Raw genomic sequence first — 22,751 nt, 5'->3', positions numbered from 1 at the left:
GATGTCTTCCTTTTTTAAAGAAAGGGGCTTCCCTTCCTCCACTATCAACTCTGCTCTTAAACGCATCTCCCCCATTTCACATACATCTGCTCTCACTCCATCCTCCCGCCACCCCACTAGGAATAGGGTTCTCCTGGTCCTCACCTACCACCCCACCAGCCTCCAGGTCCAACATATTATTCTCCGTAACTTCCGCCACCTCCAACGGGATCCCACCACTAAGCACATCTTTCCCTCCCCGCCTCTCTCTGCATTCCATAGGGATCGCTCCCTATGCGACTCCCTTGTCCATTTGTCCCCCCCATCCCTCCCCACTGATCTCCTTCCTGGCACTTATCCGTGTAAGCGGAACAGGTGCTACACATGCCCTTACACTTCCTCCCTTACCACCATTCAGGGCCCCAAACAGTCGTCCGGTGCTCCCGATGTGGCCTTTTATATATTGGCGAGACCCGACGCAGACTGGGAGACCGCTTTGCTGAACACCTACACTCTGTCCGGCAGAGAAAGTAGGATCTCCCAGTGGCCACACATTTTAGTTCCACATCCCATTCCCATTCTGACATGTCTATCCACGGCCTCCTCTACTGTAAAGATGAAGCCACACTCAGGTTGGAGGAACAACACCTTATATTCCATCTGGGTAGCCTCCAACCTGATGGAATGAACATCGACTTCTCTAACTTCCGCTAATGCCCCACCTCCCCCTCGTACCCCATCTGTTACTTATTTTTATACACACATTCTTTCTCTCACTGTCCTTTTTCTCCCTCTGTCCCTCTGAATATACCCCTTGCCCATCCTCCCCCTTGTCTTTCTTCCCGGACCTCCTGTCCCATGATCCTCTCGTATCCCTTTTGCCTATCACCTGTCCAGCTCTTGGCTCCATCCCTACCCCTCCGGTCTTCTCCTATCATTTTGGATCTCCCCTCCCCCTCCAACTTTCTCTTACTCCCTTACTCACTCTTCCTTCAGTTAGTCCTGACGAAGGGTCTCGGCCTGAAACGTCGACTGCACCTCTTCCTAGAGATGCTGCCTGGCCTGCTGCGTTCACCAGCAACTTTTATGTGTGTTGCATGATAATATAAGTACATATTTTAATGTCACATTTTCTGTATATACCCAACTTGGTTTACAGATTACACAAAATCACTAAACAAAGTATTACATACACCCTTGCAGGTCAATAGGGGAGGGAGTACGGGGTTGCGGGGGGGGGGCGGGGGTGCTACCTCCCTGAAATGAGATTTTGCAGGGTGGGATGTCCGCAATTTGTATCATGTGGTCACCGTACTTTTTTGCCTACATACTTTGGAAAAGAAACATTGCTGGTTACCATACTATACGGAGGTATTGTGTTTACGAACACAGTATATTCCTTCACATTTCGTCTGCATTTCTTTTGTGAATGGCTTGAACAAAAATGCCTTTCTCTGAAGTGGTTTGGATTGTAAATCTGGTAAACAAAGACATTGTTTTTCCCGGACTGGACTGGATGTGCAAAGCTGCAGCCCTGGGCTGGTCCCGAGTCCGAGGTACCCCCACAGATACAACAGCCAGGCAGGTGTGGTCAGCACCCCGCCCCAAAAAGGTGAGGATCCAGCGACGGCACACACGCTGCAGTACTGCGGTCCAACGTGGGGGGCAGCAGCAGCACTTCCAGCACCAGAGGTGTAGGGACTGCGGCTGCGCGGGCTGGACAGTTGCGCGTCATCAGCCTGCGCCTGGGGGTGAGTGACAGTGCGAGTACGGGGAGGATATCGGGTAGATTTTCGTGCCTTTTCTTCGTGGCAAGGGAGGGAGTTCTGGCTGTGAGGAGCTCATATTCACAGTCGGAGAGGGGTGGAGCTCTGAGGAAAGGGCAGTCCCTCAGCGAGGAGAGGAGGGAGGATGAATGGGTGGGGAACACTGTGGGAAGGGAGAGCCCCTCAGTGAAGGGATGGGGAGGGGTGTGGATACTGAGTTGGGAGGTTGAGCCCTAAGCAAGGGAGCAAACAGCCTGAGCCGTAATTGAAGGGGAGAGAGGTGGGTGGCTCAAGCTTAGGCTCTGATCAACCAAGAGCTTACAACATAAAAAATAAACTTTCAAAGCTGTTGATCTGTATCTCTCCACCACCTGAAATCTGAAGTAGATTTAATCTTGCCTTTGGTTTTCTGTTACCTTTCCTATATATCTGCAGGGTCTATTTGTTTGAGAGGTCTATAAGCATTGAGCTATATTTATGTACAGTTTGGGAAGCAAATGAAGACAAATTATTCACAGAAGATGGTCACCTGTGCATAAATAAAGCAGTTTGATCTGATGTAGAAATGCCTACAGCAAATGTGGATATAGCTCAGTCCATCACAGGTAAAGACCTCCCCACCACTGAGCATATTTACAAGGAGAGCTGCCACAAGAAAGCAGCATTCATTGTCAAGTACTCCCACCATCTAGGCCACGCTTTCCTCTCGCTACTATCATCAGGCAAGATCCTAGGTCCTACCAGGTTCAGGAACAGTTATTACCCTAGAACCATCAGGCTCCTGACTAGTGTGGATAACTTCACTCACCTCAACTCTGAATTGATTCCACAACCGACAGACTGTACAGCTTACGTTCGCTGTGTTATTATTTATATATATATGTCTTGCACATCATCTATTAGCTACTTTATGTATTTTTAATAAATTCTGTTGTTTTTCCTGTAAACGTCTGCAAGAAAATGAACCTCAAGGTAATTATATGGTGACATATACATACTTCGATAACAAATTTACTTTGACAAAGACATAAACCAACTTGAACACTGCCAACTCTAAATCAATTTTTGTTAGCATTTTGTTATTGCTAGATAGGCATGCTGGCTACTAACCAATGCATTTTATATCCTGTGTAATATTTGAATTTTATTGCTGACAGCAAACTTTTCCTTGTATCTTTACTTTTCTACAGTTATAATTTCAATGATGGAGTGATCAACTGTTGCACATCATGGAGGCTTGTGAGGGGCAAGCTATTTCTGAGATCCTCCGATTAAATGTGGGAGGTTGTTTCTTTACAGCAAGACGAAACTCCCTCTGTCGTTTTAAAGACTCAATGCTTAGTGCTATGTTTAGTGGACGATTTCCTTTGAAACTAGATGAATCAGGTAACAAGGGTTATTATCAATCATAATTCATATGACACAATTCATGCTGTGTTACTTATTTACAAGCAAAATCCATTTTTTGGGGGGAGAAACCAAATGAACTTTTATAAAAATCTTAAGGATTTCTAAATGTTGCAGATGTAATAATTGAATAAGCCAGAGTATTATACTGTTTCCGCAAGTGGTATGAACAATTGATCATTGAAGAGTTGTTTTGTTTTACTGCCATAAGTTTCAATTGTTTGATGTGCACAGTTAAATGAGGCAGCTTTCACCTACCATCCAAAATACCTTATATTACCTTTGAGAACATTATATAGAATTTTCCTTGAAGTGCATAGTCCCTTGGCATGTGGTTCCCCACGAACTGATCAAGAATATTGTATCTTATATGCATATTTTAAGTGGACAGAAGGAGATGAGATAAATATACCCAGATTTTCCTTAGGCACCTTTTTTCTTGAAAGTATTACTGTGCAGAGGGGCAATAGCTGAGTACAGCATGTATTAGCTGGTCATAGATTGGAGTAGACATGAGGCATATTGGTTAGAAAATAAACTGTTTGAGGTACCAACTAAATTCTTTGAATGTTAAATTTGCAGTGCTGAAGTTTAGAGTCTAATATGCAATCTTTTAATGTAGGAGCTTGTCTTATTGAACGGGATGGAAAACTCTTCAAATATCTCCTGGATTATCTGCATGGAGAACTCTGCATTCCGGAGGAAGCAAGAACTCGTGTCGCATTGCAGGAGGAGGCAGATTACTTTGGCATTCCCTATCCCTACAGTTTGACAGACTATTTATCCAGTGAGATGGAGAGACATTGCTCAAAATCAAATATTGAAATCAAAAAGGTTTGTGGTACTAAATTCAGAGTTACTGAACCAAAGGTTCGACCTTAGACTTGAAATGAATATGTAATTTTAGTTGGAGATATGCTATTTTTTGTTCAATTAGATAATTCTAATGGAATTGGGAAATAACAAGGGAGCCAGGGTATATCTGCTCGTAAAGCTTTAGATTTATTTTGGAAAGACTTTTAAATCAGCATTCAGCTACTTTTGAGTAAATTTTATGACAAGATAATGTAAATATTGATGAAATCTTGGAACGTAAAAATTAACAATGTCAGCCCACACAAACTCTGTCCCTCCACATCTTTGCGTCTTGGATCTTCCTTCAAAAATCAAGACAATTTTACTGGTCTTTCTTGGCTCGGTTACTTGACCCTTCCCACCTGAGTTAGGAGAATGTAGTTTCACAGTCCGAGTAAGGTGCATATTTGAAGTTGATATTTCCGAGCCTATTGAGGCTCTGAAACTCAGAAGCTTTGGGTAAGATTATAGTATCAACTGCCTTTTGATAAAACTATAGTCTCATCTAAGCTCCTGAATGGACGTAAGGTCCCTTGGGGAATCTTTTTCTAGTAATACTTTTATTTCTGTTTTCAAAAATAGCAATCTGTTCTTTTGTGTACATGCATGATGATGTACTTAAATTTTCACCCAGTACTAAACTGTTCATTATTAACACACACATCAATAGGTTTAGCTCTCCCATATTCACAGTCACCTGCTCATCCCACAAGGTCTGTCATTATAAAACCACTTATTAAGGCACTGTTACTACAAAGCTATTCATTGTTCTTATTTGCGGTGTTATTTTAACACTTCACAAACAGATGGCACCACAGTAAACATTGTCTAAACTATTGTGCATTTCATTAAACGCATATCAAAGTTGCTGGTGAACGCAGCAGGCCAGGCAGCATCTCTAGGAAGAGGTACAGTCGACGTTTCGGGCCGAGACCCTTCGTCAGGACTAACTGAAGGAAGAGTTAGTAAGAGATATAAAAGTGGGAGGGGGAGGGGAGATCCAAAATGATAGGAGAAGACAGGAGGGGGAGGGATGGAGCCAAGAGCTGGACAGGTGATTGGCAAAGGGGATACGAGAGGATCATGGGACAGGAGGTCCGGGAAGAAAGACAAGGTGGGGGGGAACCCAGAGGATGGGCAAGGGGTATAGTCAGAGGGACAGAGGGAGAAAAAGGAGAGTGAGAGAAAGAATGTGTGTATAAAAATAAATAACAGATGGGGTACGAGGGGGAGGTGGGGCATTAGCGGAAGTTAGAGAAGTCAATGTTCATGCCATCAGGTTGGAGGCTACCCAGACGGAATATAAGGTGTTGTTCCTCCAACCTGAGTGTGGCTTCATCTTTACAGTAGAGGAGGCCGTGGATAGACATGTCAGAATGGGAATGGGATGTGGAATTAAAATGTATGGCAACTGGGAGATCCTGCTTTCTCTGGCGGACAGAGCGTAGGTGTTCAGCAAAGCGGTCTCCCAGTCTGCGTCGGGTCTCGCCAATATATAGAAGGCCACATTGGGAGCACCGGACGCAGTATATCACCCCAGCCGACTGACAGGTGAAGTGTCGCCTCACCTGGAAGGCCTGTTTGGGGCCCTGAATGGTGGTAAGGGAGGAAGTGTAAGGGCATGTGTAGCACTTGTTCCGCTTACAAGGATAAGTGCCAGGAGGGAGATCAGTGGGGAGGGATGGAGGGGGATGAATGGACAAGGGAGTTGCGTAGGGAGCTCCATCCCTCCCCCTCCTGTCTTCTCCTATCATTTTGGATCTCCCCCTCCCCCTCCCACTTTCATATCTCTTACTAACTCTTCCTTCAGTTAGTCCTGAAGAAGGGTCTCGGCCTGAAACGTCGACTGTACCTCTTCCTAGAGATGCTGCCTGGCCTGCTGCGTTCACCAGCAACTTTGATGTGTGTTGCCTGAATTTTCAGCATCTGCAGAATTCCTGTTGTGTGCATTTCATTATGTTGTTTCATATTCCTGTCTTTTTAAGTCTGCCTTTACTTTATCCCAAAGTGGATGCTACCCAGAAAAACACCCTAATTCCTCACAGACTGCTTGTGGACTTCATTAAAAATAGCAACTGAAAGTGGCACTATTCTTAAGATATCAGTCTTCTACACCATTGATTTGCTTAGTCAGGAAGTGAATACTGAGGTAGAATTTCGTGATGGGATTTATGACCCATTCCAGCATGGTCCTTTGACACTATGTAGTATGCAGAGAACTTCTTTATGATTAGATTCTGGACTAGTTCCTGAGGATTGGAGGGTGGCTAATGTAACCCCATTTTTTAAAAAAGGAGGGAGAGAGAAACTAGGGAATTATAGACCGGTTAGCCTAACGTCGGTGGTGGGGAAACTGCTGGAGTCAGTTATCAAGGATGTGATAACAGCACACTTGGAAAGCGGTGAAATGATCGGACAAAGTCAGCATGGATTTGTGAAAGGAAAATCATGTCTGACGAATCTCATAGAATTTTTTGAGGATGTAACTAGTAGAGTGGATAGGGGAGAACCAGTGGATGTGGTATATTTGGATTTTCAAAAGGCTTTTGACAAGGTCCCACACAGGAGATTAGTGTGCAAACTTAAAGCACACGGTATTGGGGGTAAGGTATTGGTGTGGGTGGAGAATTGGTTAGCAGACAGGAAGCAAAGAGTGGGAATAAATGGGACCTTTTCAGAATGGCAGGCGGTGACTAGTGGGGTACCGCAAGGCTCAGTGCTGGGACCCCAGTTGTTTACAATATATATTAATGACTTGGATGAGGGAATTAAATGCAGCATCTCCAAGTTTGCGGATGACACGAAGCTGGGTGGCAGTGTTAGCAGTGAGGAGGATGCTAAGAGGGTGCAGGGTGACTTGGATAGGTTGGGTGAGTGGGCAAATTCATGGCAGATGCAATTTAATGTGGATAAATGTGAAGCTATCCACTTTGGTGGCAAAAATAGGAAAACAGATTATTATCTGAATGGTGGCTGATTAGGAAAAGGGGAGGTGCAAGGAGACCTGGGTGTCATTATACACCAGTCATTGAAAGTGGGCATGCAGGTACAGCAGGCGGTGAATAAGGCGAATGGTATGCTGGCATTTATAGCGAGAGGATTCGAGTACAGGAGCAGGGAGGTACTACTGCAGTTGTACAAGGCCTTGGTGAGACTACACCTGGAGTATTGTGTGCAGTTTTGGTCCCCTAATCTGAGGAAAGACATCTTTGCCATAGAGGGAGTACAAAGAAGGTTCACCAGATTGATTCCTGGGATGGCAGGACTTTCATATGAAGAAAGACTGGATGAATTAGGCTTGTACTCGTTGGAATTTAGAAGATTGAGGGGGGATCTGATTGAAACGTATAAGATCCTAAAGGGATTGGACAGGCTAGATGCAGGAAGATTGTTCCCGATGTTGGGGAAGTCCAGAACGAGGGGTCACAGTTTGAGGATAAAGGGGAAGCCTTTTAGGACCGAGATTAGGAAAAACTTCTTCACACAGAGAGTGGTGAATCTGTGGAATTCTCTGCCACAGGAAACTGTTGAGGCCAGTTCATTGGCTATATTTAAGAAGGAGTTAGATATGGCCCTTGTGGCTACAGGGGTCAGGGGGTATGGAGGGAAGGCTGGGGCGGGGTTCTGAGTTGGATGATCAGCCATGATCATAATAAATGGCGGTGCAGGCTCGAAGGGCCGAATGGCCTACTCCTGCACCTATTTTCTATGTTTCTATGTTCCTATGAATTATCCCCCAAATTACTTGTGCTTGTGTTTGTGTTTGCTGTGGTCTTTTGTGCTGGTTTGTATTTGTGTTTCAGCACTATTTTTTTAATTACGTCTAGCCAGGGGAATTATTGGCACAATAACTGCAGCCCAGTCAGGGAAAATGCATGTACATTCTGGCTGCAGTTTTTGGCTCTGTTCATCTTTTCACAATACTCAGTCACCATCCATGTAATATCTGTGATATCAAAGGCATAGTTCAAACAAAATAGTGGAATCTCTTAATTTCACCTTTTCCAGTCGTATGGTTGCTGATTCCAATAAAGAACTCTTAGCAATCCATGATGACTGAGGTTACCTATGTGTTGGTTTTATACAGGTGAAATTTATTTATAGACCAAGATTGCCAACTGCCTAATTTTAAAAATGTCCAATGATCATATGTGAAAGTTACCTAAGTTTTTTTAAATTTTAATACATTTCCTTTGTTATTATTAATACAGGCCCTGACAGACATGTGTGACTCCTATGGTTTAATCTGTACAAACCCCATGGTGTGGGTCTTACACTATCTCAATACTTGTGGTGCCAGCTGTGAAAGCAAGATCCTGGGCGTGTTTACATCAAAGGCTGAAGGGATTGCAGCCATTGAAAAACAGCTGGGAGGTAGAATAAAAAGCAAAAGTATCTTTAAGAGGTAAAAGAGGTAGACTCTGCATTGTATGTTGTGTTTACTTCGCTTAAATGATGTTCATCATCATCACCACTATATGCCACGTGCATGTCGTATGATGTAGGCGATCATGGTGATCATGATTATTCTTGCCTAATTTTTCTACAGAAGTGGTTTGCTTTTCCTTCTTCTGGGCAGTGTCTTCAGAGACTATCTGCCTGGAGTCAGTAGTTGCGTAACCAGGACGTGATTATGTACTAGCTGCTCATACAACCATCCACCTCCAGCTCCCACAGCTTCACTGATCTTGGGGGCTAAGCAGGTTCCACAGCTTGCCCACAGGCGACCTGCAGGCTAGTGGAGGGAGGGAGCACCTTGCACTTCCTTTGGTAGAGATGTATCACCACCCCACCACCCTAAAGGATGTTAGGATTGTTAAATTGTTAATCAAAAGAATTCTGCTTTTTAATTACTTTTCAAGAACTACAGCGGATTAAAGCTGGAGATTGCCTGTGAGCTATTGGATACCTAGATTTGACTTGCCAAACTGAATTTGAATTACCTTATTAATATCTAACAGTTTCCAATTTATTAACTAGTATTCTTGAGTAGACAATTTATTGTATATATTTAATTGGCAGAGTTAACAGTTAAGTTTACCATGCCAGTCCACTAGTAAAGTGTTATAGTAGCCCGGTGTCACTGATTATGAGGGGTTATAAAACCTAATGTCCAACATAGTTTAAAAGCTCATTCCCTTCTTTCCCTCTTTTCTGCACATCTCATTCTCACTACTGAATCTCTCAGCTGTAGTAACATCCAGCTGCTTGCCTACCACTCCCCCCCAACTTGGCTGCACCCTTTCCCCCTTGCTTTCCACTTACACCTGTACTCTTCCACTGAATGCATTGTCCACCTCCCTTGCCGGTTGCTCAGTGTCAGTCTAACCCCCTATTCACCTTGCCTCCTTTCCCTTTCTCACAGGTTGCCACCCTCCCCTGGTGCTTTTGACTGCTTTGCAGCCCCGCCCTCCATGGGCACCCGTACCTTTCTCTAATGGCCCAACCTTCTGACTCTACTGTTTTCCCTCACCCATTCCCATTGATGCCTCCACCACACATGCCAAGCTGTGAAAGCATGGGGCATTAATTAGCATAAACATTTATATAAAGTGCTGTGCAAAATTCTTTGGCATATATATACTGTAGCACCAGGGTGCCTAAGACTTCTGTAGTAATTTTACGTGTTGCACTGTACTGCTGCCACAAATACAAAAAAAAACAACCAAATTTCATGACACGTTTGAGCTGATGATGAATGTGTTTCTGGTATGGGTCTCTGTTGTGAACTAGGAGTGGGGAGGGGGGCAGGGAGAGGGGAATCATGGTTGGCAAAAGGGGAATGGAGAGGGGAAGGAGTGGGACGCACAAAATCTATGTTCTGTAATGATCAATAGATCAATTGTTTGGAATCAAATAACCTTGCCTGGTGACTCAGGGCCGGGCATGTCTGCACCCACACCACCCCCTGTCCCTGGCATTCCTCCACCCCTTTCCCACAGCGCTCCACGCTCGCCATTCCTAACATCCTTTGCTCCCACCAGATTTGCAAACTCGGTCTCCACATTGACAAATACAGTACTGTGCAAAAGTCTTAGGCACCTTAGCTATGTATATGTGCCTAAGACTTCTTCACCATACTGTACTTATTATGTTACATAGAACACTATAGCACAGTACAGGTCCTTTGGCCCACAATGTTGTGTCACCCTTTTAAGTTACTCTAATATTGATCTAAACCTTCCGTTTTTCTATCCATGTGCCAATCTAAGAGTTTCTTAGATGTCCCTATGTATCTGCCTCTACCAGCACCCCTTGCAGTGCATTCCACACCACTACTGTCTGTGTAAAAAAAGAAGCCTAGAGAGTCAGTGATCCATAGGTGCAGTGGATTTGTTTGACAGATGAAAGATCTCTCTGAGAAGGAAAAGCTGAGGGGAGTTCTTGAGGAAATGTGGAAGATAATGATATGTGGGGAATATTTCCATCTATTACAACTGTGCTTCAGTTGAACTTGAATGTCCAAGTATCCTGCTGCTTCATATTTCTGTGTTTGCAGGGAAGCTGGAAACAACTTACAATACATATGGAGCTACTACTCTGCTGATGAACTGAAGAAAATGATGGATGCTTTTGACTCTTGGGAAGGACGAGGTACTTATCCCTCATGTCAACCTACAAACGTTAAAAACTTCAACGGCAAGCTGTAAAACTCACAAGTCAAGCTTTGGATTATCACCAAGTTCACCACCAGTTTCATCTGCAGATATGTTAATCGCTCTTATTAAATGCTTATTACTATGGTAAACTGTCAGAAATCTTGGTAAATGGAAAGTTTTCTTAGACATATCCTGAGGGATCTAGATCTTATTCATCAACTGCTGGTCAAATTCCAAATAATTTTTTGGCAGAGTAGGATTAAACCTTAAAATTTAGAATACTTAGCATTTCAGGAAGTAATGATAGAAATATAACCACAGCTTTGATCATTTCTGTTTATTGCAGTCTCACAGCTCGTTAGGACAGGAGGATTTTAAATGTAAGTGGTTCTACATTAAATGGAAATGTAGTTGTGGGCCGTATCAAAGATGACTTCCTTTTGCTCCAGTTCTGTGGGTTCTGAGATGGCTCACAAGTTCGGTGTAGAAAATTCAGGCTCTGCAACTACTGGAGCTGGACGTTCATAATATGTAGGTCGTATATTATAGGAAGAAGTGGTGCTGGACTTCTGTGTGCTTTCAACAATCGTTTGAGGTACTCAGTGCCATCCTGGTTCTCGCTTCATTTTGAATGTTCTTGGGGGAAGGATTCCCACAAGATAACAAGAATACCACATTTTTTAAGACGGTTTCCAGAGGCATGTTTAAGGCATTTCCTTGACCTCTGGTAAATTGTTGGACTGAAACATCTATTTCAGTATATTTTCAAAGATGGGGGTGTTGGCTTGGAGAGGATTCATCCTGCTAGTAGATTAGGTGGGTTTTGTAGATTCAGTACTTTGCAATGTCGTGCTGTAGATTGTCCTTGTATCAGAAGCATACAGGAGTGTAGAGAACACTAATGCCAAGTAGACCATGAGTTTTATGATGGTTTTGAGGTCTTGATCTCAGAACACTTTCCCTCAGATGCCAAAAGCTGCACTGGCACTTTGAAGATAATGCTAAATTCAACTTTCTGCTCCTCCGAGAGGCAATTCCCAAGTAATGAAAAGTGATTTATATTTTCCAGCATCTCAAGATTGACATTAAGTGCTTGGGTTGGTATTTGGAAATGGGTGCAAGTTAGTGCAGACTTTTTGTAGTTATTTAATGCAAGGCCTATCTTTAGTGCTTCAGTGGATGCATCAACAACAGCTTGGAATGTAAGCACTGACAGTGCACTCATGTACAGGCATCATTCTTATGCTGCAGCTCGATGACTAAGATTGAAGTGATCTTTTTTCTGGAGTGACGATGATGCAGGTCGAATCATTTCCAATTCCTCTTGTAGATTAGTTCAACTCCAGCAGGAAGCTTGTTAAGAGGTGAGGTGCAATATTGTGACAGGAATAACTAAAAAAAAAGTTGGAGCAATGCTGTAGCCTTGTCTAACTCCAGTCTGCACTCAGTCTACTGGACCCAATGGTTAGAACGTCAACTTGCCAGCCACCACATCACAGATGTAAAACAGAGGCAAATTTTTCAGGCTAAATCTAAAAACGATTTTCTTAGTGCCTCACATTGACAAAGTCTGATGTTTTTGTAAGGAAAAGAGAAACCTGCATTTTTCTTTGAGTTATCATACAATGAACATCATTTTCATTGTAGCTCCTGATGAGCACAACACAAACCATTCTGTGAGTCAGATAGCAATTCTTCAGCCACTAGGAGGTACCAGTTGAAGAAGCTCTTGATTATTTCCTCAATAGGATTCCTGTAGTTAGCACAGTCTTGAAGTTAGTCAGGATTATATTTTATTTAAGGTTCTCAGACATGCATTCCTTTTCCCAGGTCTGAGAGATGAGGCTGTAAATGTGTGTCTGAATTTTATTGAAACGTCTCAATTGCCACATTTTAGAACGCAAGTGGTCTTGACGTTTTGCAGCTGATGTATAGCCTTTTTAACTTGTCATTCTGGGGAGACAGCATGACTGGACTGGTTAGGATGTTGTGAAAGAGTGTCAAGAATTCTTAGGTGAAGTACAATCCTCTGTGAAGAGCTACTTCCTCTCTAATGTCAATCCCTCTCCTCCATTAAGCTATTGGCAGGCTAGGCTCTTGGATGACTAAGCAGTAGAAGGTCTTGACACTAATGAAGTATTTAGATACGACATTGTTATCCATCCTTCCAAGCACCATCTGTTAAATAAGTCACAGAATTTTTATATATCTCAGACCTCAGGTGCCTTTTGCTGTATTATTCTCGCTGAGCTGTGATGGGGCTTCAATTTTAAGAATACCTTGTTCTTATTTAGTTAAATCCCAGATCGCATGGATTTTGTTTTATTGTGGTGGACTTACGAATGGTTCAGATACTGTGGTCATTCTGCATCTTCTGCTACTTGATTGGATGTTATCCCTGAGGCATTGTCTGAGAGTCTTTCAACTTTGATATTGTTGTGGCACTGTTTCTTATATCATTGTTTTGGGACCAGACTAATGGGTATAATAGGGCAGATTAGTGATGGTCAGTCCAACAGTTCATTGGTACCTATTACAGCGCAGTGCCATTGAGGTCTGCTGCCTTGAGTTCTTGTGTTTGTCTTTTTGCTAAGACAAGATGTTAATAATGACCATGCCCCAAGCATTCTGTCAAGTGGAAAATTCATTAAGGATTAGCTTCCCTTACTTCATCAATGCACCTTTCAAGAGCTTTGTGTCTCTTCCACTCTGGCACTGAAGTCATTCAGGAGGATTTAGAGTGAGCATTTAGATTTTCACAAAGTCAATGCAAAAATCTCTGTTCTAAATAGACATCCCTCTTCTGAGGCTGTGCCCTGTGATCGCAGACTCACCCACTATAGGAAGCATCCTCCCCCAATTCACACTATCCAGACCTTTCAATATTCAATAGGTTTCAATGAGATTTCCCCCACTCATTCTTCTAAACTTCAGGAAGTACAGGCTCAGAGCCATCAAATGCTCCACATATGATAACCCTTTCATTCCCAGAATCATTTTGGTGAACCTCCTCTGGACCCTCTCCAATACCAGCACATCTTTTCTTAGATAAGGGGTCCCAAACTGCTCACAATACTTCCAAGTGCAGTGTAACCAATGCCTTATAAAACCTCAGCATTACATCCTTGCTTTTATATTCTAGTCTCTCTAAACGAATACTAACATTGCATTTGCCGCCTTTACCACTGACTCAACCTGCAAGTTAACCTTTAGGGAATCCTGCCGAGGCCTCCCAAGTCCTTTGCACCTCGAATTTTGGAATTTTCTTCCCTTTTAGAGAATGCACTATGCCTTTATTCCTTCTACCAAAGTGCATAATCATGCTCTTCCTCACACGATGTTCTATCTGCCACTTCTTTGCCCATTCTCCAAATCTGTCTAAGTCCTTCTGCAGACTTAGTGCTTCCTCAACACTACCTGCCCCTCCATCTATCTTCAAATCATCTGCAAACATGGCCACAAAGCCATCAATTCCATCATCCAAATCATTAACATAAAACATGAGAAGAAGCATTCCCAACATTGAACCCTGGGGAACACCACTAGTCACCGGCAGCCAACCAGAAAAGGCCCCCTTTATTCCCTCTCTTTACCTCCTGGCAGTCAGCCAATCTTCCATTCACACTAGTACCTTTCCTGTAGTACCATGGGCTGTTATCTTGTTAAGTAGCTTCATGTGTGGTACCTTGTCAAAGACCTTCTGAAAATCCAAGTAAACAACATTCACTGACTCTCCTTTGTCTATATTGTCTGTTATTTTCTCAAAGAATTCCAACAGATTTGTCAGACCAGTTTTCCCCCTAAAGAAACCATGCTGACTTCAATCTATTTTACGATGTGCCTCCAAGTATTCTGAAACCCCATCCTAAATAATGGACTCCAACGTCTTCCCAATCACTGAAGTCAGGCTAGCTGACCTATAATTTCCTTTCTTCCTCCTTCCTCCCTTCTTAAAGAATGGAGTGACATTTGCAATTTTCCAGTCCTCTGGAACTATTCCAGGATCTAGTAATCCTTGAACGATCATTACTAATGCCCCTACAATCTCCTGAGCTACCTCCTTCGAAACCCTTTTAGTTTCCTAACCATCTCCTTAGTAATAGCAGCTGCACTCACTTCTAACCCTTTGACCTTCTCGAATTTCTGGGCTACTGCTGGTTTCTTCCACAGTGAGCGATTCTGCAGAAAATCTATATAATCGTACATGTGTGAAATTTCACTGCATGTTCCAGCAGCCTAAATTTCTATCTGAATTTGCCTTTCATTTCCTGCAACCTCACTTTTAACCAGGTATTCATCCTGAATTGATGAAGCAAAGTACATTACATTCAAAACTTCATTTTTGCAGAACAATTTCATTATTCTGGGTCAGAAATTCAAGCCTTTTATAAACCACAAAATGAATGAACCTGTGTAACAAAAAACCTGCATCACTCACCAGCACATAAAGATATCGTTATTATGCTTTTTGTTTTCGGACGGTAAAATATAGAGTTGGAGACAGTGAGCAACTGATTGCATGAGACACATCACACAAAACATTAGCTTTTTTATTCTGACACCAGAGGTATGTCTGAATTGAGAGATGGGATATTAAGGCTGACAGGAAGAACTGTCCTGTTTTTTTTTAAAATAAAGGATATGTTGCTAGTTACAGGCATTGATCACCAAGTGGAGAAAATCACATTTCTGATAGCAGTTTCACCATTGTATTTCTTGCTTTCAAGCTACAATACTGTTGTAGAAAAATGATGGTAATTTTCTGTGCATGGCTTACAGATTTGACATTTCCACAAGAAGTAATTTTAGAAATAATGAAGCATTAGTCCAGATCATCCATGCACGTCTGAAGTAAATGTACAGAATAAAGAAAACTGTTCTAATACTATGTCAAATCTTGTTTCCTAAGATTATCTTTTACCTTCAGGGAAATAGAAGTATAATCAGATGCACTGTGATAAGAAGGAATTTGCAGCTATGTCATTGGATGTAATCTTTTCCATAATATAATTTGCACAAATCATATTTGTATTCAATTTTTATTGTTTTGGTTCTGGTGTGAACAAAATATACATGATTGTATCATGTGCATTCCTTTTGACCATAATTGTGACTTGGTCTTCCAACTATATTTTTTGTGGCATATAGTTATAGACTCTTTCTTGTATTACCTACAGGTGTCAGTTATTGGAGAGTGCCGCAGGAGTTGATAGAATGTTGGACACTTGAAGGCCGACCATTGCAAGGTACCAAGGAGATGGTGGCACCAATTCAGAAACGGTAGGTTATGTTCCATCATGTATTTTTATCACAAAGATTTGGTTCTCATTTTGTGCAGAATAGAATCAGCACATTCCAGCGCTGTCTTCCGTTTTTGTATTTGATTCTTCATATACCTTGTCTGTTTCTGCAAATCTGTGACTGAAATGATAGGACTCTTACAAATAGTTATTCAGTGTACAGGATTATTGGTGCATTCTGGAGGATTCTGCTGAGAAGAAAATCTTGAAAGTCACTACTATAAAAGACAGTTAATCAGAATGATTTTAAATGGAATTACCACAAAAATCAGTGAGATTGAGGACCCTGTTAGGAAAATATATCTTCAGGTAAAATGCTATTTTATGCTGTTGTTGCACTCTAAATTCACTGTTCACTTCAAATCTTAAATATTTACTTTCCCTTTAACTTTTTTTTTACTATTTGGATTAACTTACTTCCTTTATCAATACTGTTTTTTGAGTGGGACCTCAAAGCATGTCAATGTCCCAACTTTGTTAGTTTCTCTCTCCTTTTCTCCTTGACTTGTTCCAAGAACTTGGAAAATAAATTCACAACCACTGATAAAGGAACTCAAGAACATAGCTTAAAATATTGCCATTTCTTATGTCATAACATCTGTGCCATTCTGGAGGCTGTAATTACCTTTAAAGAAGATGATTAGTTTCTGATTCCGTAGCACAAACTCATAGCAGAAGAAAGATCTACTTCCTTGTTCAGCATTGAACTTTGCTGAACTTCACTCTATGTATCGTCAAAACAGGGAAATTCCCCACTTGTTCCTAATATTTATAATTAATTCACAAAAGGTTTGTATATAAATTGGAGATTCAAGAGAGTGGAGATGCTGGAAAATGGAGCAACAAACAATCTGCCAGAGGAACTCAGCATTGAGTAGTAGTTTTTGAATCAAAGCAGTGACATTTCCTCCCTTCCTCACCCCCCTAACCAACTCCCACAGATGTTGCTCTTTAGTACTTATGTTGCATTAGTACTTAGAAGTTAGATATTGAAGTACATTGGATTCCAGTTAATTGAGCCATCAATTAATCAGGCAGCCGTATATTTGAGGCAACTCTTAAAGAACAAAAACTAAATCAGGAAAATAGCTGGGATTCCCTTCATTTATTTAAGACACTATGCTGCTTAATTGGGACAGGAGACTTGCTGATCAGTTTCAAACTAGTGTCAGTCATGTGCACTTGCATTGTCAATAGACTCTACACTGTCAGTTTTTAAATAGTGTCAGTTGTGTGTGTTTGTGTTCAAACAGTAGTGATTTTTGTCACTGGTAGTTGGTGACAAATAAGCAGTAAGACAATTCAGAACTATTTTGCTCACTGTGATTTCAAGCATTTAGGCTTGGAGATGGCAGGCACAGCCAGGAGTGAAAATGAAACAATTTCACTACTTTAGGTTAATCACCTTGAATGTTACGATGAAAATGAAATTTGGAGAATGCAATCATCTAAAGCATTGTATGAAGGCAGTTCATTATCTGCACTGATTTTGTTCATTTATAGTCGTCAAAAACCATTAGGAACTAATATGCAGCTTTATAGTACTGTAGTGGTATTGTTAGTGTTCTAATTTGTCCTGTACTTTATTTACATATATAAATTGTTACTCAATTAAACAGTAGTTTGTCTTCTTTTATACCTTTTAACTATTTCCATGAAACTTTGACTAATTGGGACACCCGTTTAATTGGACTAAAATGTACTGTCCCGATGTGTCCCAATTAAGCGGAATTCACTGTATTGTGAAAGAAACAAAATGTGTACCAATAGATTAATTTTAGGAAGTTATTAGTAGCAATAAATCAGATTTACTAATGTTTTTAGTTTTGTTTTATTTAACCTTTACGTTAAATATTCCAGGCGCTCTGTGGTTGCAAATGAGATAGAATTGGAAAGACCCAAAAAAACTCACAAGCCTGTGGAGTTTTCTGGCCCATCCACCTGCACCCGGATTAAAGTGAAGAATTCTGGATTAGTCAAACTATCAACTCCAGCTGCAACTCCAAAGACTGCATTAAACTCCTCGGTTCATCTCAGAACCACAGCTGTAAAGAGACCGAGTACAGTGGAGTTTGTAAACCACAGGACAGCATCTTCCAGTGACAGGGGATCATCTGGATCAGGTGCCCAAAACTCGAATGTCAAATTCCAAAATGCTGGGAGTGCAGTAGACTCTGGATGTACAGGAGCAGTCAAGATGCCGGAGAAGAAGTTAATAGTAAATAGAGTGATCAAATTGAAAAGAAAGCCACCATCAGCAACTGTTGTAACACCAGCAGATGATTCCAAAAGAAAAAGTGATATAAATACAGACCCTCAACGTAGAGCTTCAGAAAACCCTCAGACGTCCAGTTCAGTGAGCGCAATGGCTGACTGTCTAGAGGATATATCTGAAAGTTCTAGGAAAAAGGATGAGAATGGATAGATGGCTGAGCCTTGCAAGAGAGAAGAGAGGACAGACCATTATATGGTTTGTTCAAAATGTGTTTGAAACCTGTTGAGGATTAGCATAATTTCCAAAGAAATGTCATTGCTAGATCAGGAAGTCATAAGAGTCACTTAGGTAAAAGTGGAAAATTTTGTTGTTTCAGTGGTAGTTCAACAGATTTAATACTGATCAAAGAGAACATAGGTTTGACCTCTGATCAGATCAACATTGCCGCCTCCTGTTTTGATGATGATATGGGTTTATGGAGCACTTTTAGTGGATGACTGAGAAAATTATCAAGCTTTCCAGCCTAAATAAGTATTCATCTGCCCTCCTGGAGTAGTGTGTATGAGTGAGTGAGTATGAGAGAGTATGTGTGGGTGGACACAGGGACTAGATGTTTATGATTTCTCCATCTCCTACATCTATAATGAAGTGACCTACAAATTCTCAACATTAGTACCAAGTAGTGAACAAGCTCCAGCTGCTGTAGAGCAATTGTGGTCTGTGGAATAAACAGCTGCAAGTGTGAAGAAATTGGTAAAATAATTTTCAAATGAAAATTAAAGATTTAGTCATAAAACCATTGCTTTTCCACAAAATAAATATGTATGCAGTTTGTACCTCATATCTGCATTCACAGTGGAACAAAAAAGTTATCTGTACCGATGGAAGGTCTTTACCTGAAACATTAACTGCCCATTTTCCTCCGGAGATGCTGGCTAACATGCTGATTTTCTTCAACTTTTTGTGTGTTGTTCCAGGTTCGAGATTTGGGACGTCTAGGTAGCATGAAGCTATTACAGTTCAGGGTGTTGGAGTTCAGAGTTCTATTCTGGCACTGTTTGTAAGGAGTTTGTACCTTCTCCCTGTGACCACGCAGGTTTCTTCCAGGTGCTCCAGTTTCCTCCCACAGTCCAGACATACTGGTTAGTAGGTTAATTGGTCATTGTAAATTGTCCCGTGATTAGGCTAGTGTTAAATAGGAAGGTTCCCGTGCTGGAAGGCCTGTTCCGTGTGTATCTCTAAGTAAAAATAAATAAATAAGTTCCATCATGTGCAGTCTATAATGTCTTTTAAATCAATGGTCTTTACTGACAGATGAGAACCTTCCAGTAAACCATGCATCTGAATTCAGCCCATTTAATTAAAGCAAAACAAGTGGATTCTGGTGTAAAGTGAAAGAATGCTGCTTATTACAGCATCCAAGCAATGGAATGAACAGCAGCTAAATTATCCTCAAAGAACAGTGTATCTGATCAACTAGTAATAATGGGCATGCAAAATAGAGAAAATTTTGATTGACAAATTGCACCTTCTGTAAACACTACCTGTCCTCATTTTTTCATGTTCTTGGTGTAGGGGAGCGTTTTGCCATTTATAATACGTTATTTACATTGTGTTTGTGCAACTATCTGTGAAAGAGACAGCCGACATGTTAGACAAACAATTTAGGGAGCATGAGATTTTAAGTTTAATTTGTAAATTTTACGGGCTAAGGAAGTGGAGTTTTTTGATATTGCTTGCCAAATCTTTCAAATCCCTACTGGTTTTGAGTTACCAATTTTAGCTATGCCATGCGTTAGGGTGCATAATGAAAGTTCTTTCTATTCACTCCAGACAGAAGTACTCGTTATCAGACTGACTGGGGTTGTTGTAAACTGCAGGTTGGTGATCTGCCTGTTTCTATTTTGTGTAAATATGTCATTATCAGGCAGGTTTTGGAATGTCCCTTTCTTTATTCTGACAATAAATTAAGATAGCTTAAAACAAAGTTGTGTTTTTATCAGGTGTGCAAAGGTAACTATGTTGCCTAGTCACAAAGCACAGACTATCTTTTGTTCAGTTTTCCTTTGTGTTTGGCTCATGAAGTTTCATGTTCTTGCTTGGGTATATGTGTCCATTTTAATTTGATATATTTGGTTAGCCTGTTAATCAGTTCTTTTCTGTTAGGATGACTTAGTTGGTTAGTTTTTAGGGGAAAAAATTTCTGACTCAAGTCAATTATAACAATAACAATTTACTTTGGGATTAAGGCCTTATGTTTGGGGGTTATACCTAGAAAAGAAGTTTTGTGTGATTAGGACAATGAGCTATTGGTGCTCAGAAGCTGGTGTTTTCAGTACATTCAGGCACAATGCAACAGAACTTGAGTGGAGAGCAGTATTCAAATGCATCACTTAGAGAAGTTCAAGAGTTGTTGCACTGCTGCAAGTCACTTAATCTATTTCTATCATGAGTGTGTGAGAACGGAACAGATATGCTGGAGATGCATGCTTTAATGTAAAACCATTATTGGCTACAGTTTTATATTTAATTTGTATGCTCCATATTGTACAGGTGATCTGTTTGTTTTTCTAGAAAATAAATCATGATTGTGCTTGTTCTCATAGTCTTCCCACTTTTGTATCTTTCTGTTCCAGTTATCAGTGCTTCATAAGTCATTTTCAGTTTAATGGCACTGATAAGCCTTGGATAAAATAATTCCCACATAAGAAAAGACACTTCATTATTGTATGACTCTTTGATGCTATTATTTCATCCAATCTTAATAACCAATTGCTGTAGTTAATTAAATAGAATATCAGTTTTGGATACTGAACCCAGATGCGTACATTGGTTTAGAATAAAAGAAACAAATGCAAAACCGCTATTTGAAATTAGATCTTAAAGCAATGCCTTAATAAAGCTATCACTGATAAATAAACCTTGCTCTCTGGTCTCGTCTGAGCCCTTCCCCTGCCAGAAGAAGGTATAGTCTCTCTCACGTAGGGTTCCCGATTCTGCGAGACGTGTCTCTTGGAGCGTTGCGATGTCCACTTGGAGTCTCAACAGTTCATTGCTAATCACTGCTGTCTTGCTTGTGTCGCTGATCTCCCAAAAGTCATCTGATATACCAGTGGTCATGGTCCGTATATTCCAGCATCCTAGTCTGAGTGCTGGCTTCTTTCTTTGTCGTCTTCTTGTGCCTGGTGCATTGTTTACAGTCCACAGTTCAGGCTACTTGTATCCCTGAGCCCTACACACCCAGTGGAGCAGGCGGCCTGTGGCGGGACAACACCTAATTGGCGGGGGGCTGCCCTGCTTGAGGCGGGCAGTAATTGTCCAGTGAGACACGATGGTCTCTCCCTCCGTCAAAAGCAACCCCTGGTGCCTTGCTCTACGCCAATCGAGCACAGGCTTATAACCAGTAGACTGCCGCTTTCCGTGTTGTGCCGTCGCGGTGAGGTGACACTAGAGTGTCCTCTCCAGGGCGCAGGCCTGGGCAAGGTTGTATGGAAGACCGGCAGTTGCCCATGCAGCAAGTCTCCCTTCTCCACGACACTGATGTCCAAGGGAAGGGCAAGGGTCGGTACAGCTTGGCACCAGTGTTGTCGCAGGAGTTGCCAGAATGAGGTTGAAGGCAAAATTGGACTGCCTTAGGGACTCCAGCTCTGGATTTGTCCTCAAGGTTTACTCCCGAAGCCTTTCCCATGAGTGGGTATGGCTGCAAGGCAGCGGAGGTTTGAAATCAGAGTTTTCCCTCTCTTAGATGGACTGCCTTCCCAGGCTGATGAGCTCCATCTACCTGATGCACTGGTTTCAAGGCGCCAGGACCCGCCTTCGCCCCTTCTCCTGTCAGTAGAAATAGCTCTGGACACAAGAAGGCCAGGAGTTGGACTTGGTTGTCAGAGGCTATTTGAGGCGCATGCCATGAGGAGCACTTTTAGGTAGTGGGAGCTCGTCCCCACTACCACTCGGCTTGACAACCTTGGAACCCAAGGTTGATGAACTCGCTGCTGAAGATGGTAAAGCCTAGTGAGAAAGGGAAATTTGGAGACATATGCATCCTAATGATAGAGAATATTCCTTTTTCTCACATGTTCATAATAAATACTCAAGAATCGACTATTTTATAGTCGACCCTCGACCTATTTAATGTTCAGAAATGTGAATATGATGCAATTGTTATTTCTGATCATGCTCCCTTAAACTTAATATTTGATTTGAAAGATGTTGCTTCTACAAGACCACCTTGGCGTTTTCCAGAACATTTGTTACAAAGCTCAGAATTTGTTGAGTTTATTGAAACTCAGATAAAAGAGTTTTTTCTCTTTAATAATACAGGAAATGTATCAAAGTTATTAATTTGGGATACATTAAAAGCTTATTTACTTGGTCAGATTATTTTGTATTTAGCTAAGCTGAAGAAACAGACAAGAATGGAATTAGATAAAATTTCTAAACAAATCTAAAGATTTAGATAACATCAATGCAATCTCTCCAAATGTTGATTTGTTTAAAAGAGTGGAATTACAATCACAATATAATTTATTATTAACTTATCCTATTGAAGGATATTTGCTTAAATTGAAAAGTCAGTTTTATATTTTTGGGAATAAAAATAATAGGCTCTTAGCTTCCCAATTTTTACTAC

The 22,751-nt window shown here is 41.4% G+C and overlaps 1 protein-coding gene across 5 annotated transcripts; it reads left to right on the top strand.

The window, feature by feature from the left end:
* The first annotated feature begins 1,713 nt into the window (after positions 1-1,713).
* LOC134347673 (BTB/POZ domain-containing protein KCTD18-like) lies at positions 1,714-21,018 on the top strand. Of its 5 annotated transcripts, none has more exons than XM_063050051.1 (7): positions 1,714-1,730; positions 2,936-3,131; positions 3,775-3,986; positions 8,219-8,412; positions 10,507-10,601; positions 15,784-15,886; positions 17,767-21,018. In XM_063050051.1, exons 2-7 carry the CDS (start codon positions 2,975-2,977, stop codon positions 18,329-18,331), a joined length of 1,326 nt encoding a protein of 441 aa, XP_062906121.1. In that variant the 5' UTR covers positions 1,714-1,730; positions 2,936-2,974; the 3' UTR covers positions 18,332-21,018. The 5 variants fall into 5 exon arrangements, with proteins under 5 accessions (XP_062906121.1, XP_062906124.1, XP_062906123.1 ...); XM_063050054.1 differs by lacking the exon at positions 1,714-1,730 and adding an exon at positions 1,748-1,764; XM_063050053.1 differs by lacking the exon at positions 1,714-1,730 and adding an exon at positions 1,967-2,025.
* Positions 21,019-22,751: the final 1,733 nt, after the last annotated feature.

The sequence above is a fragment of the Mobula hypostoma genome, chromosome 6 (genome assembly GCF_963921235.1).
Source record: "Mobula hypostoma chromosome 6, sMobHyp1.1, whole genome shotgun sequence".
NCBI lineage: Eukaryota > Metazoa > Chordata > Chondrichthyes > Myliobatiformes > Myliobatidae > Mobula > Mobula hypostoma.
The sequence above is the reverse complement of the archived record's forward strand: the minus strand, read 5'-3'. Positions and strand labels throughout refer to the sequence as shown.

Bases quoted from the DNA above. Each gene is read 5' to 3' on its own strand.
- LOC134347673 (XM_063050051.1), top strand. From the start codon at position 2,975: ATGGAGGCTTGTGAGGGGCAAGCTATTTCTGAGATCCTCCGATTAAAT. The intron at 8,413-10,506 runs GTAAAAGAGGTA...CTGTGTTTGCAG, and splicing joins AGCAAAAGTATCTTTAAGAG to GGAAGCTGGAAACAACTTAC. The intron at 10,602-15,783 runs GTACTTATCCCT...TATTACCTACAG, and splicing joins TGACTCTTGGGAAGGACGAG to GTGTCAGTTATTGGAGAGTG.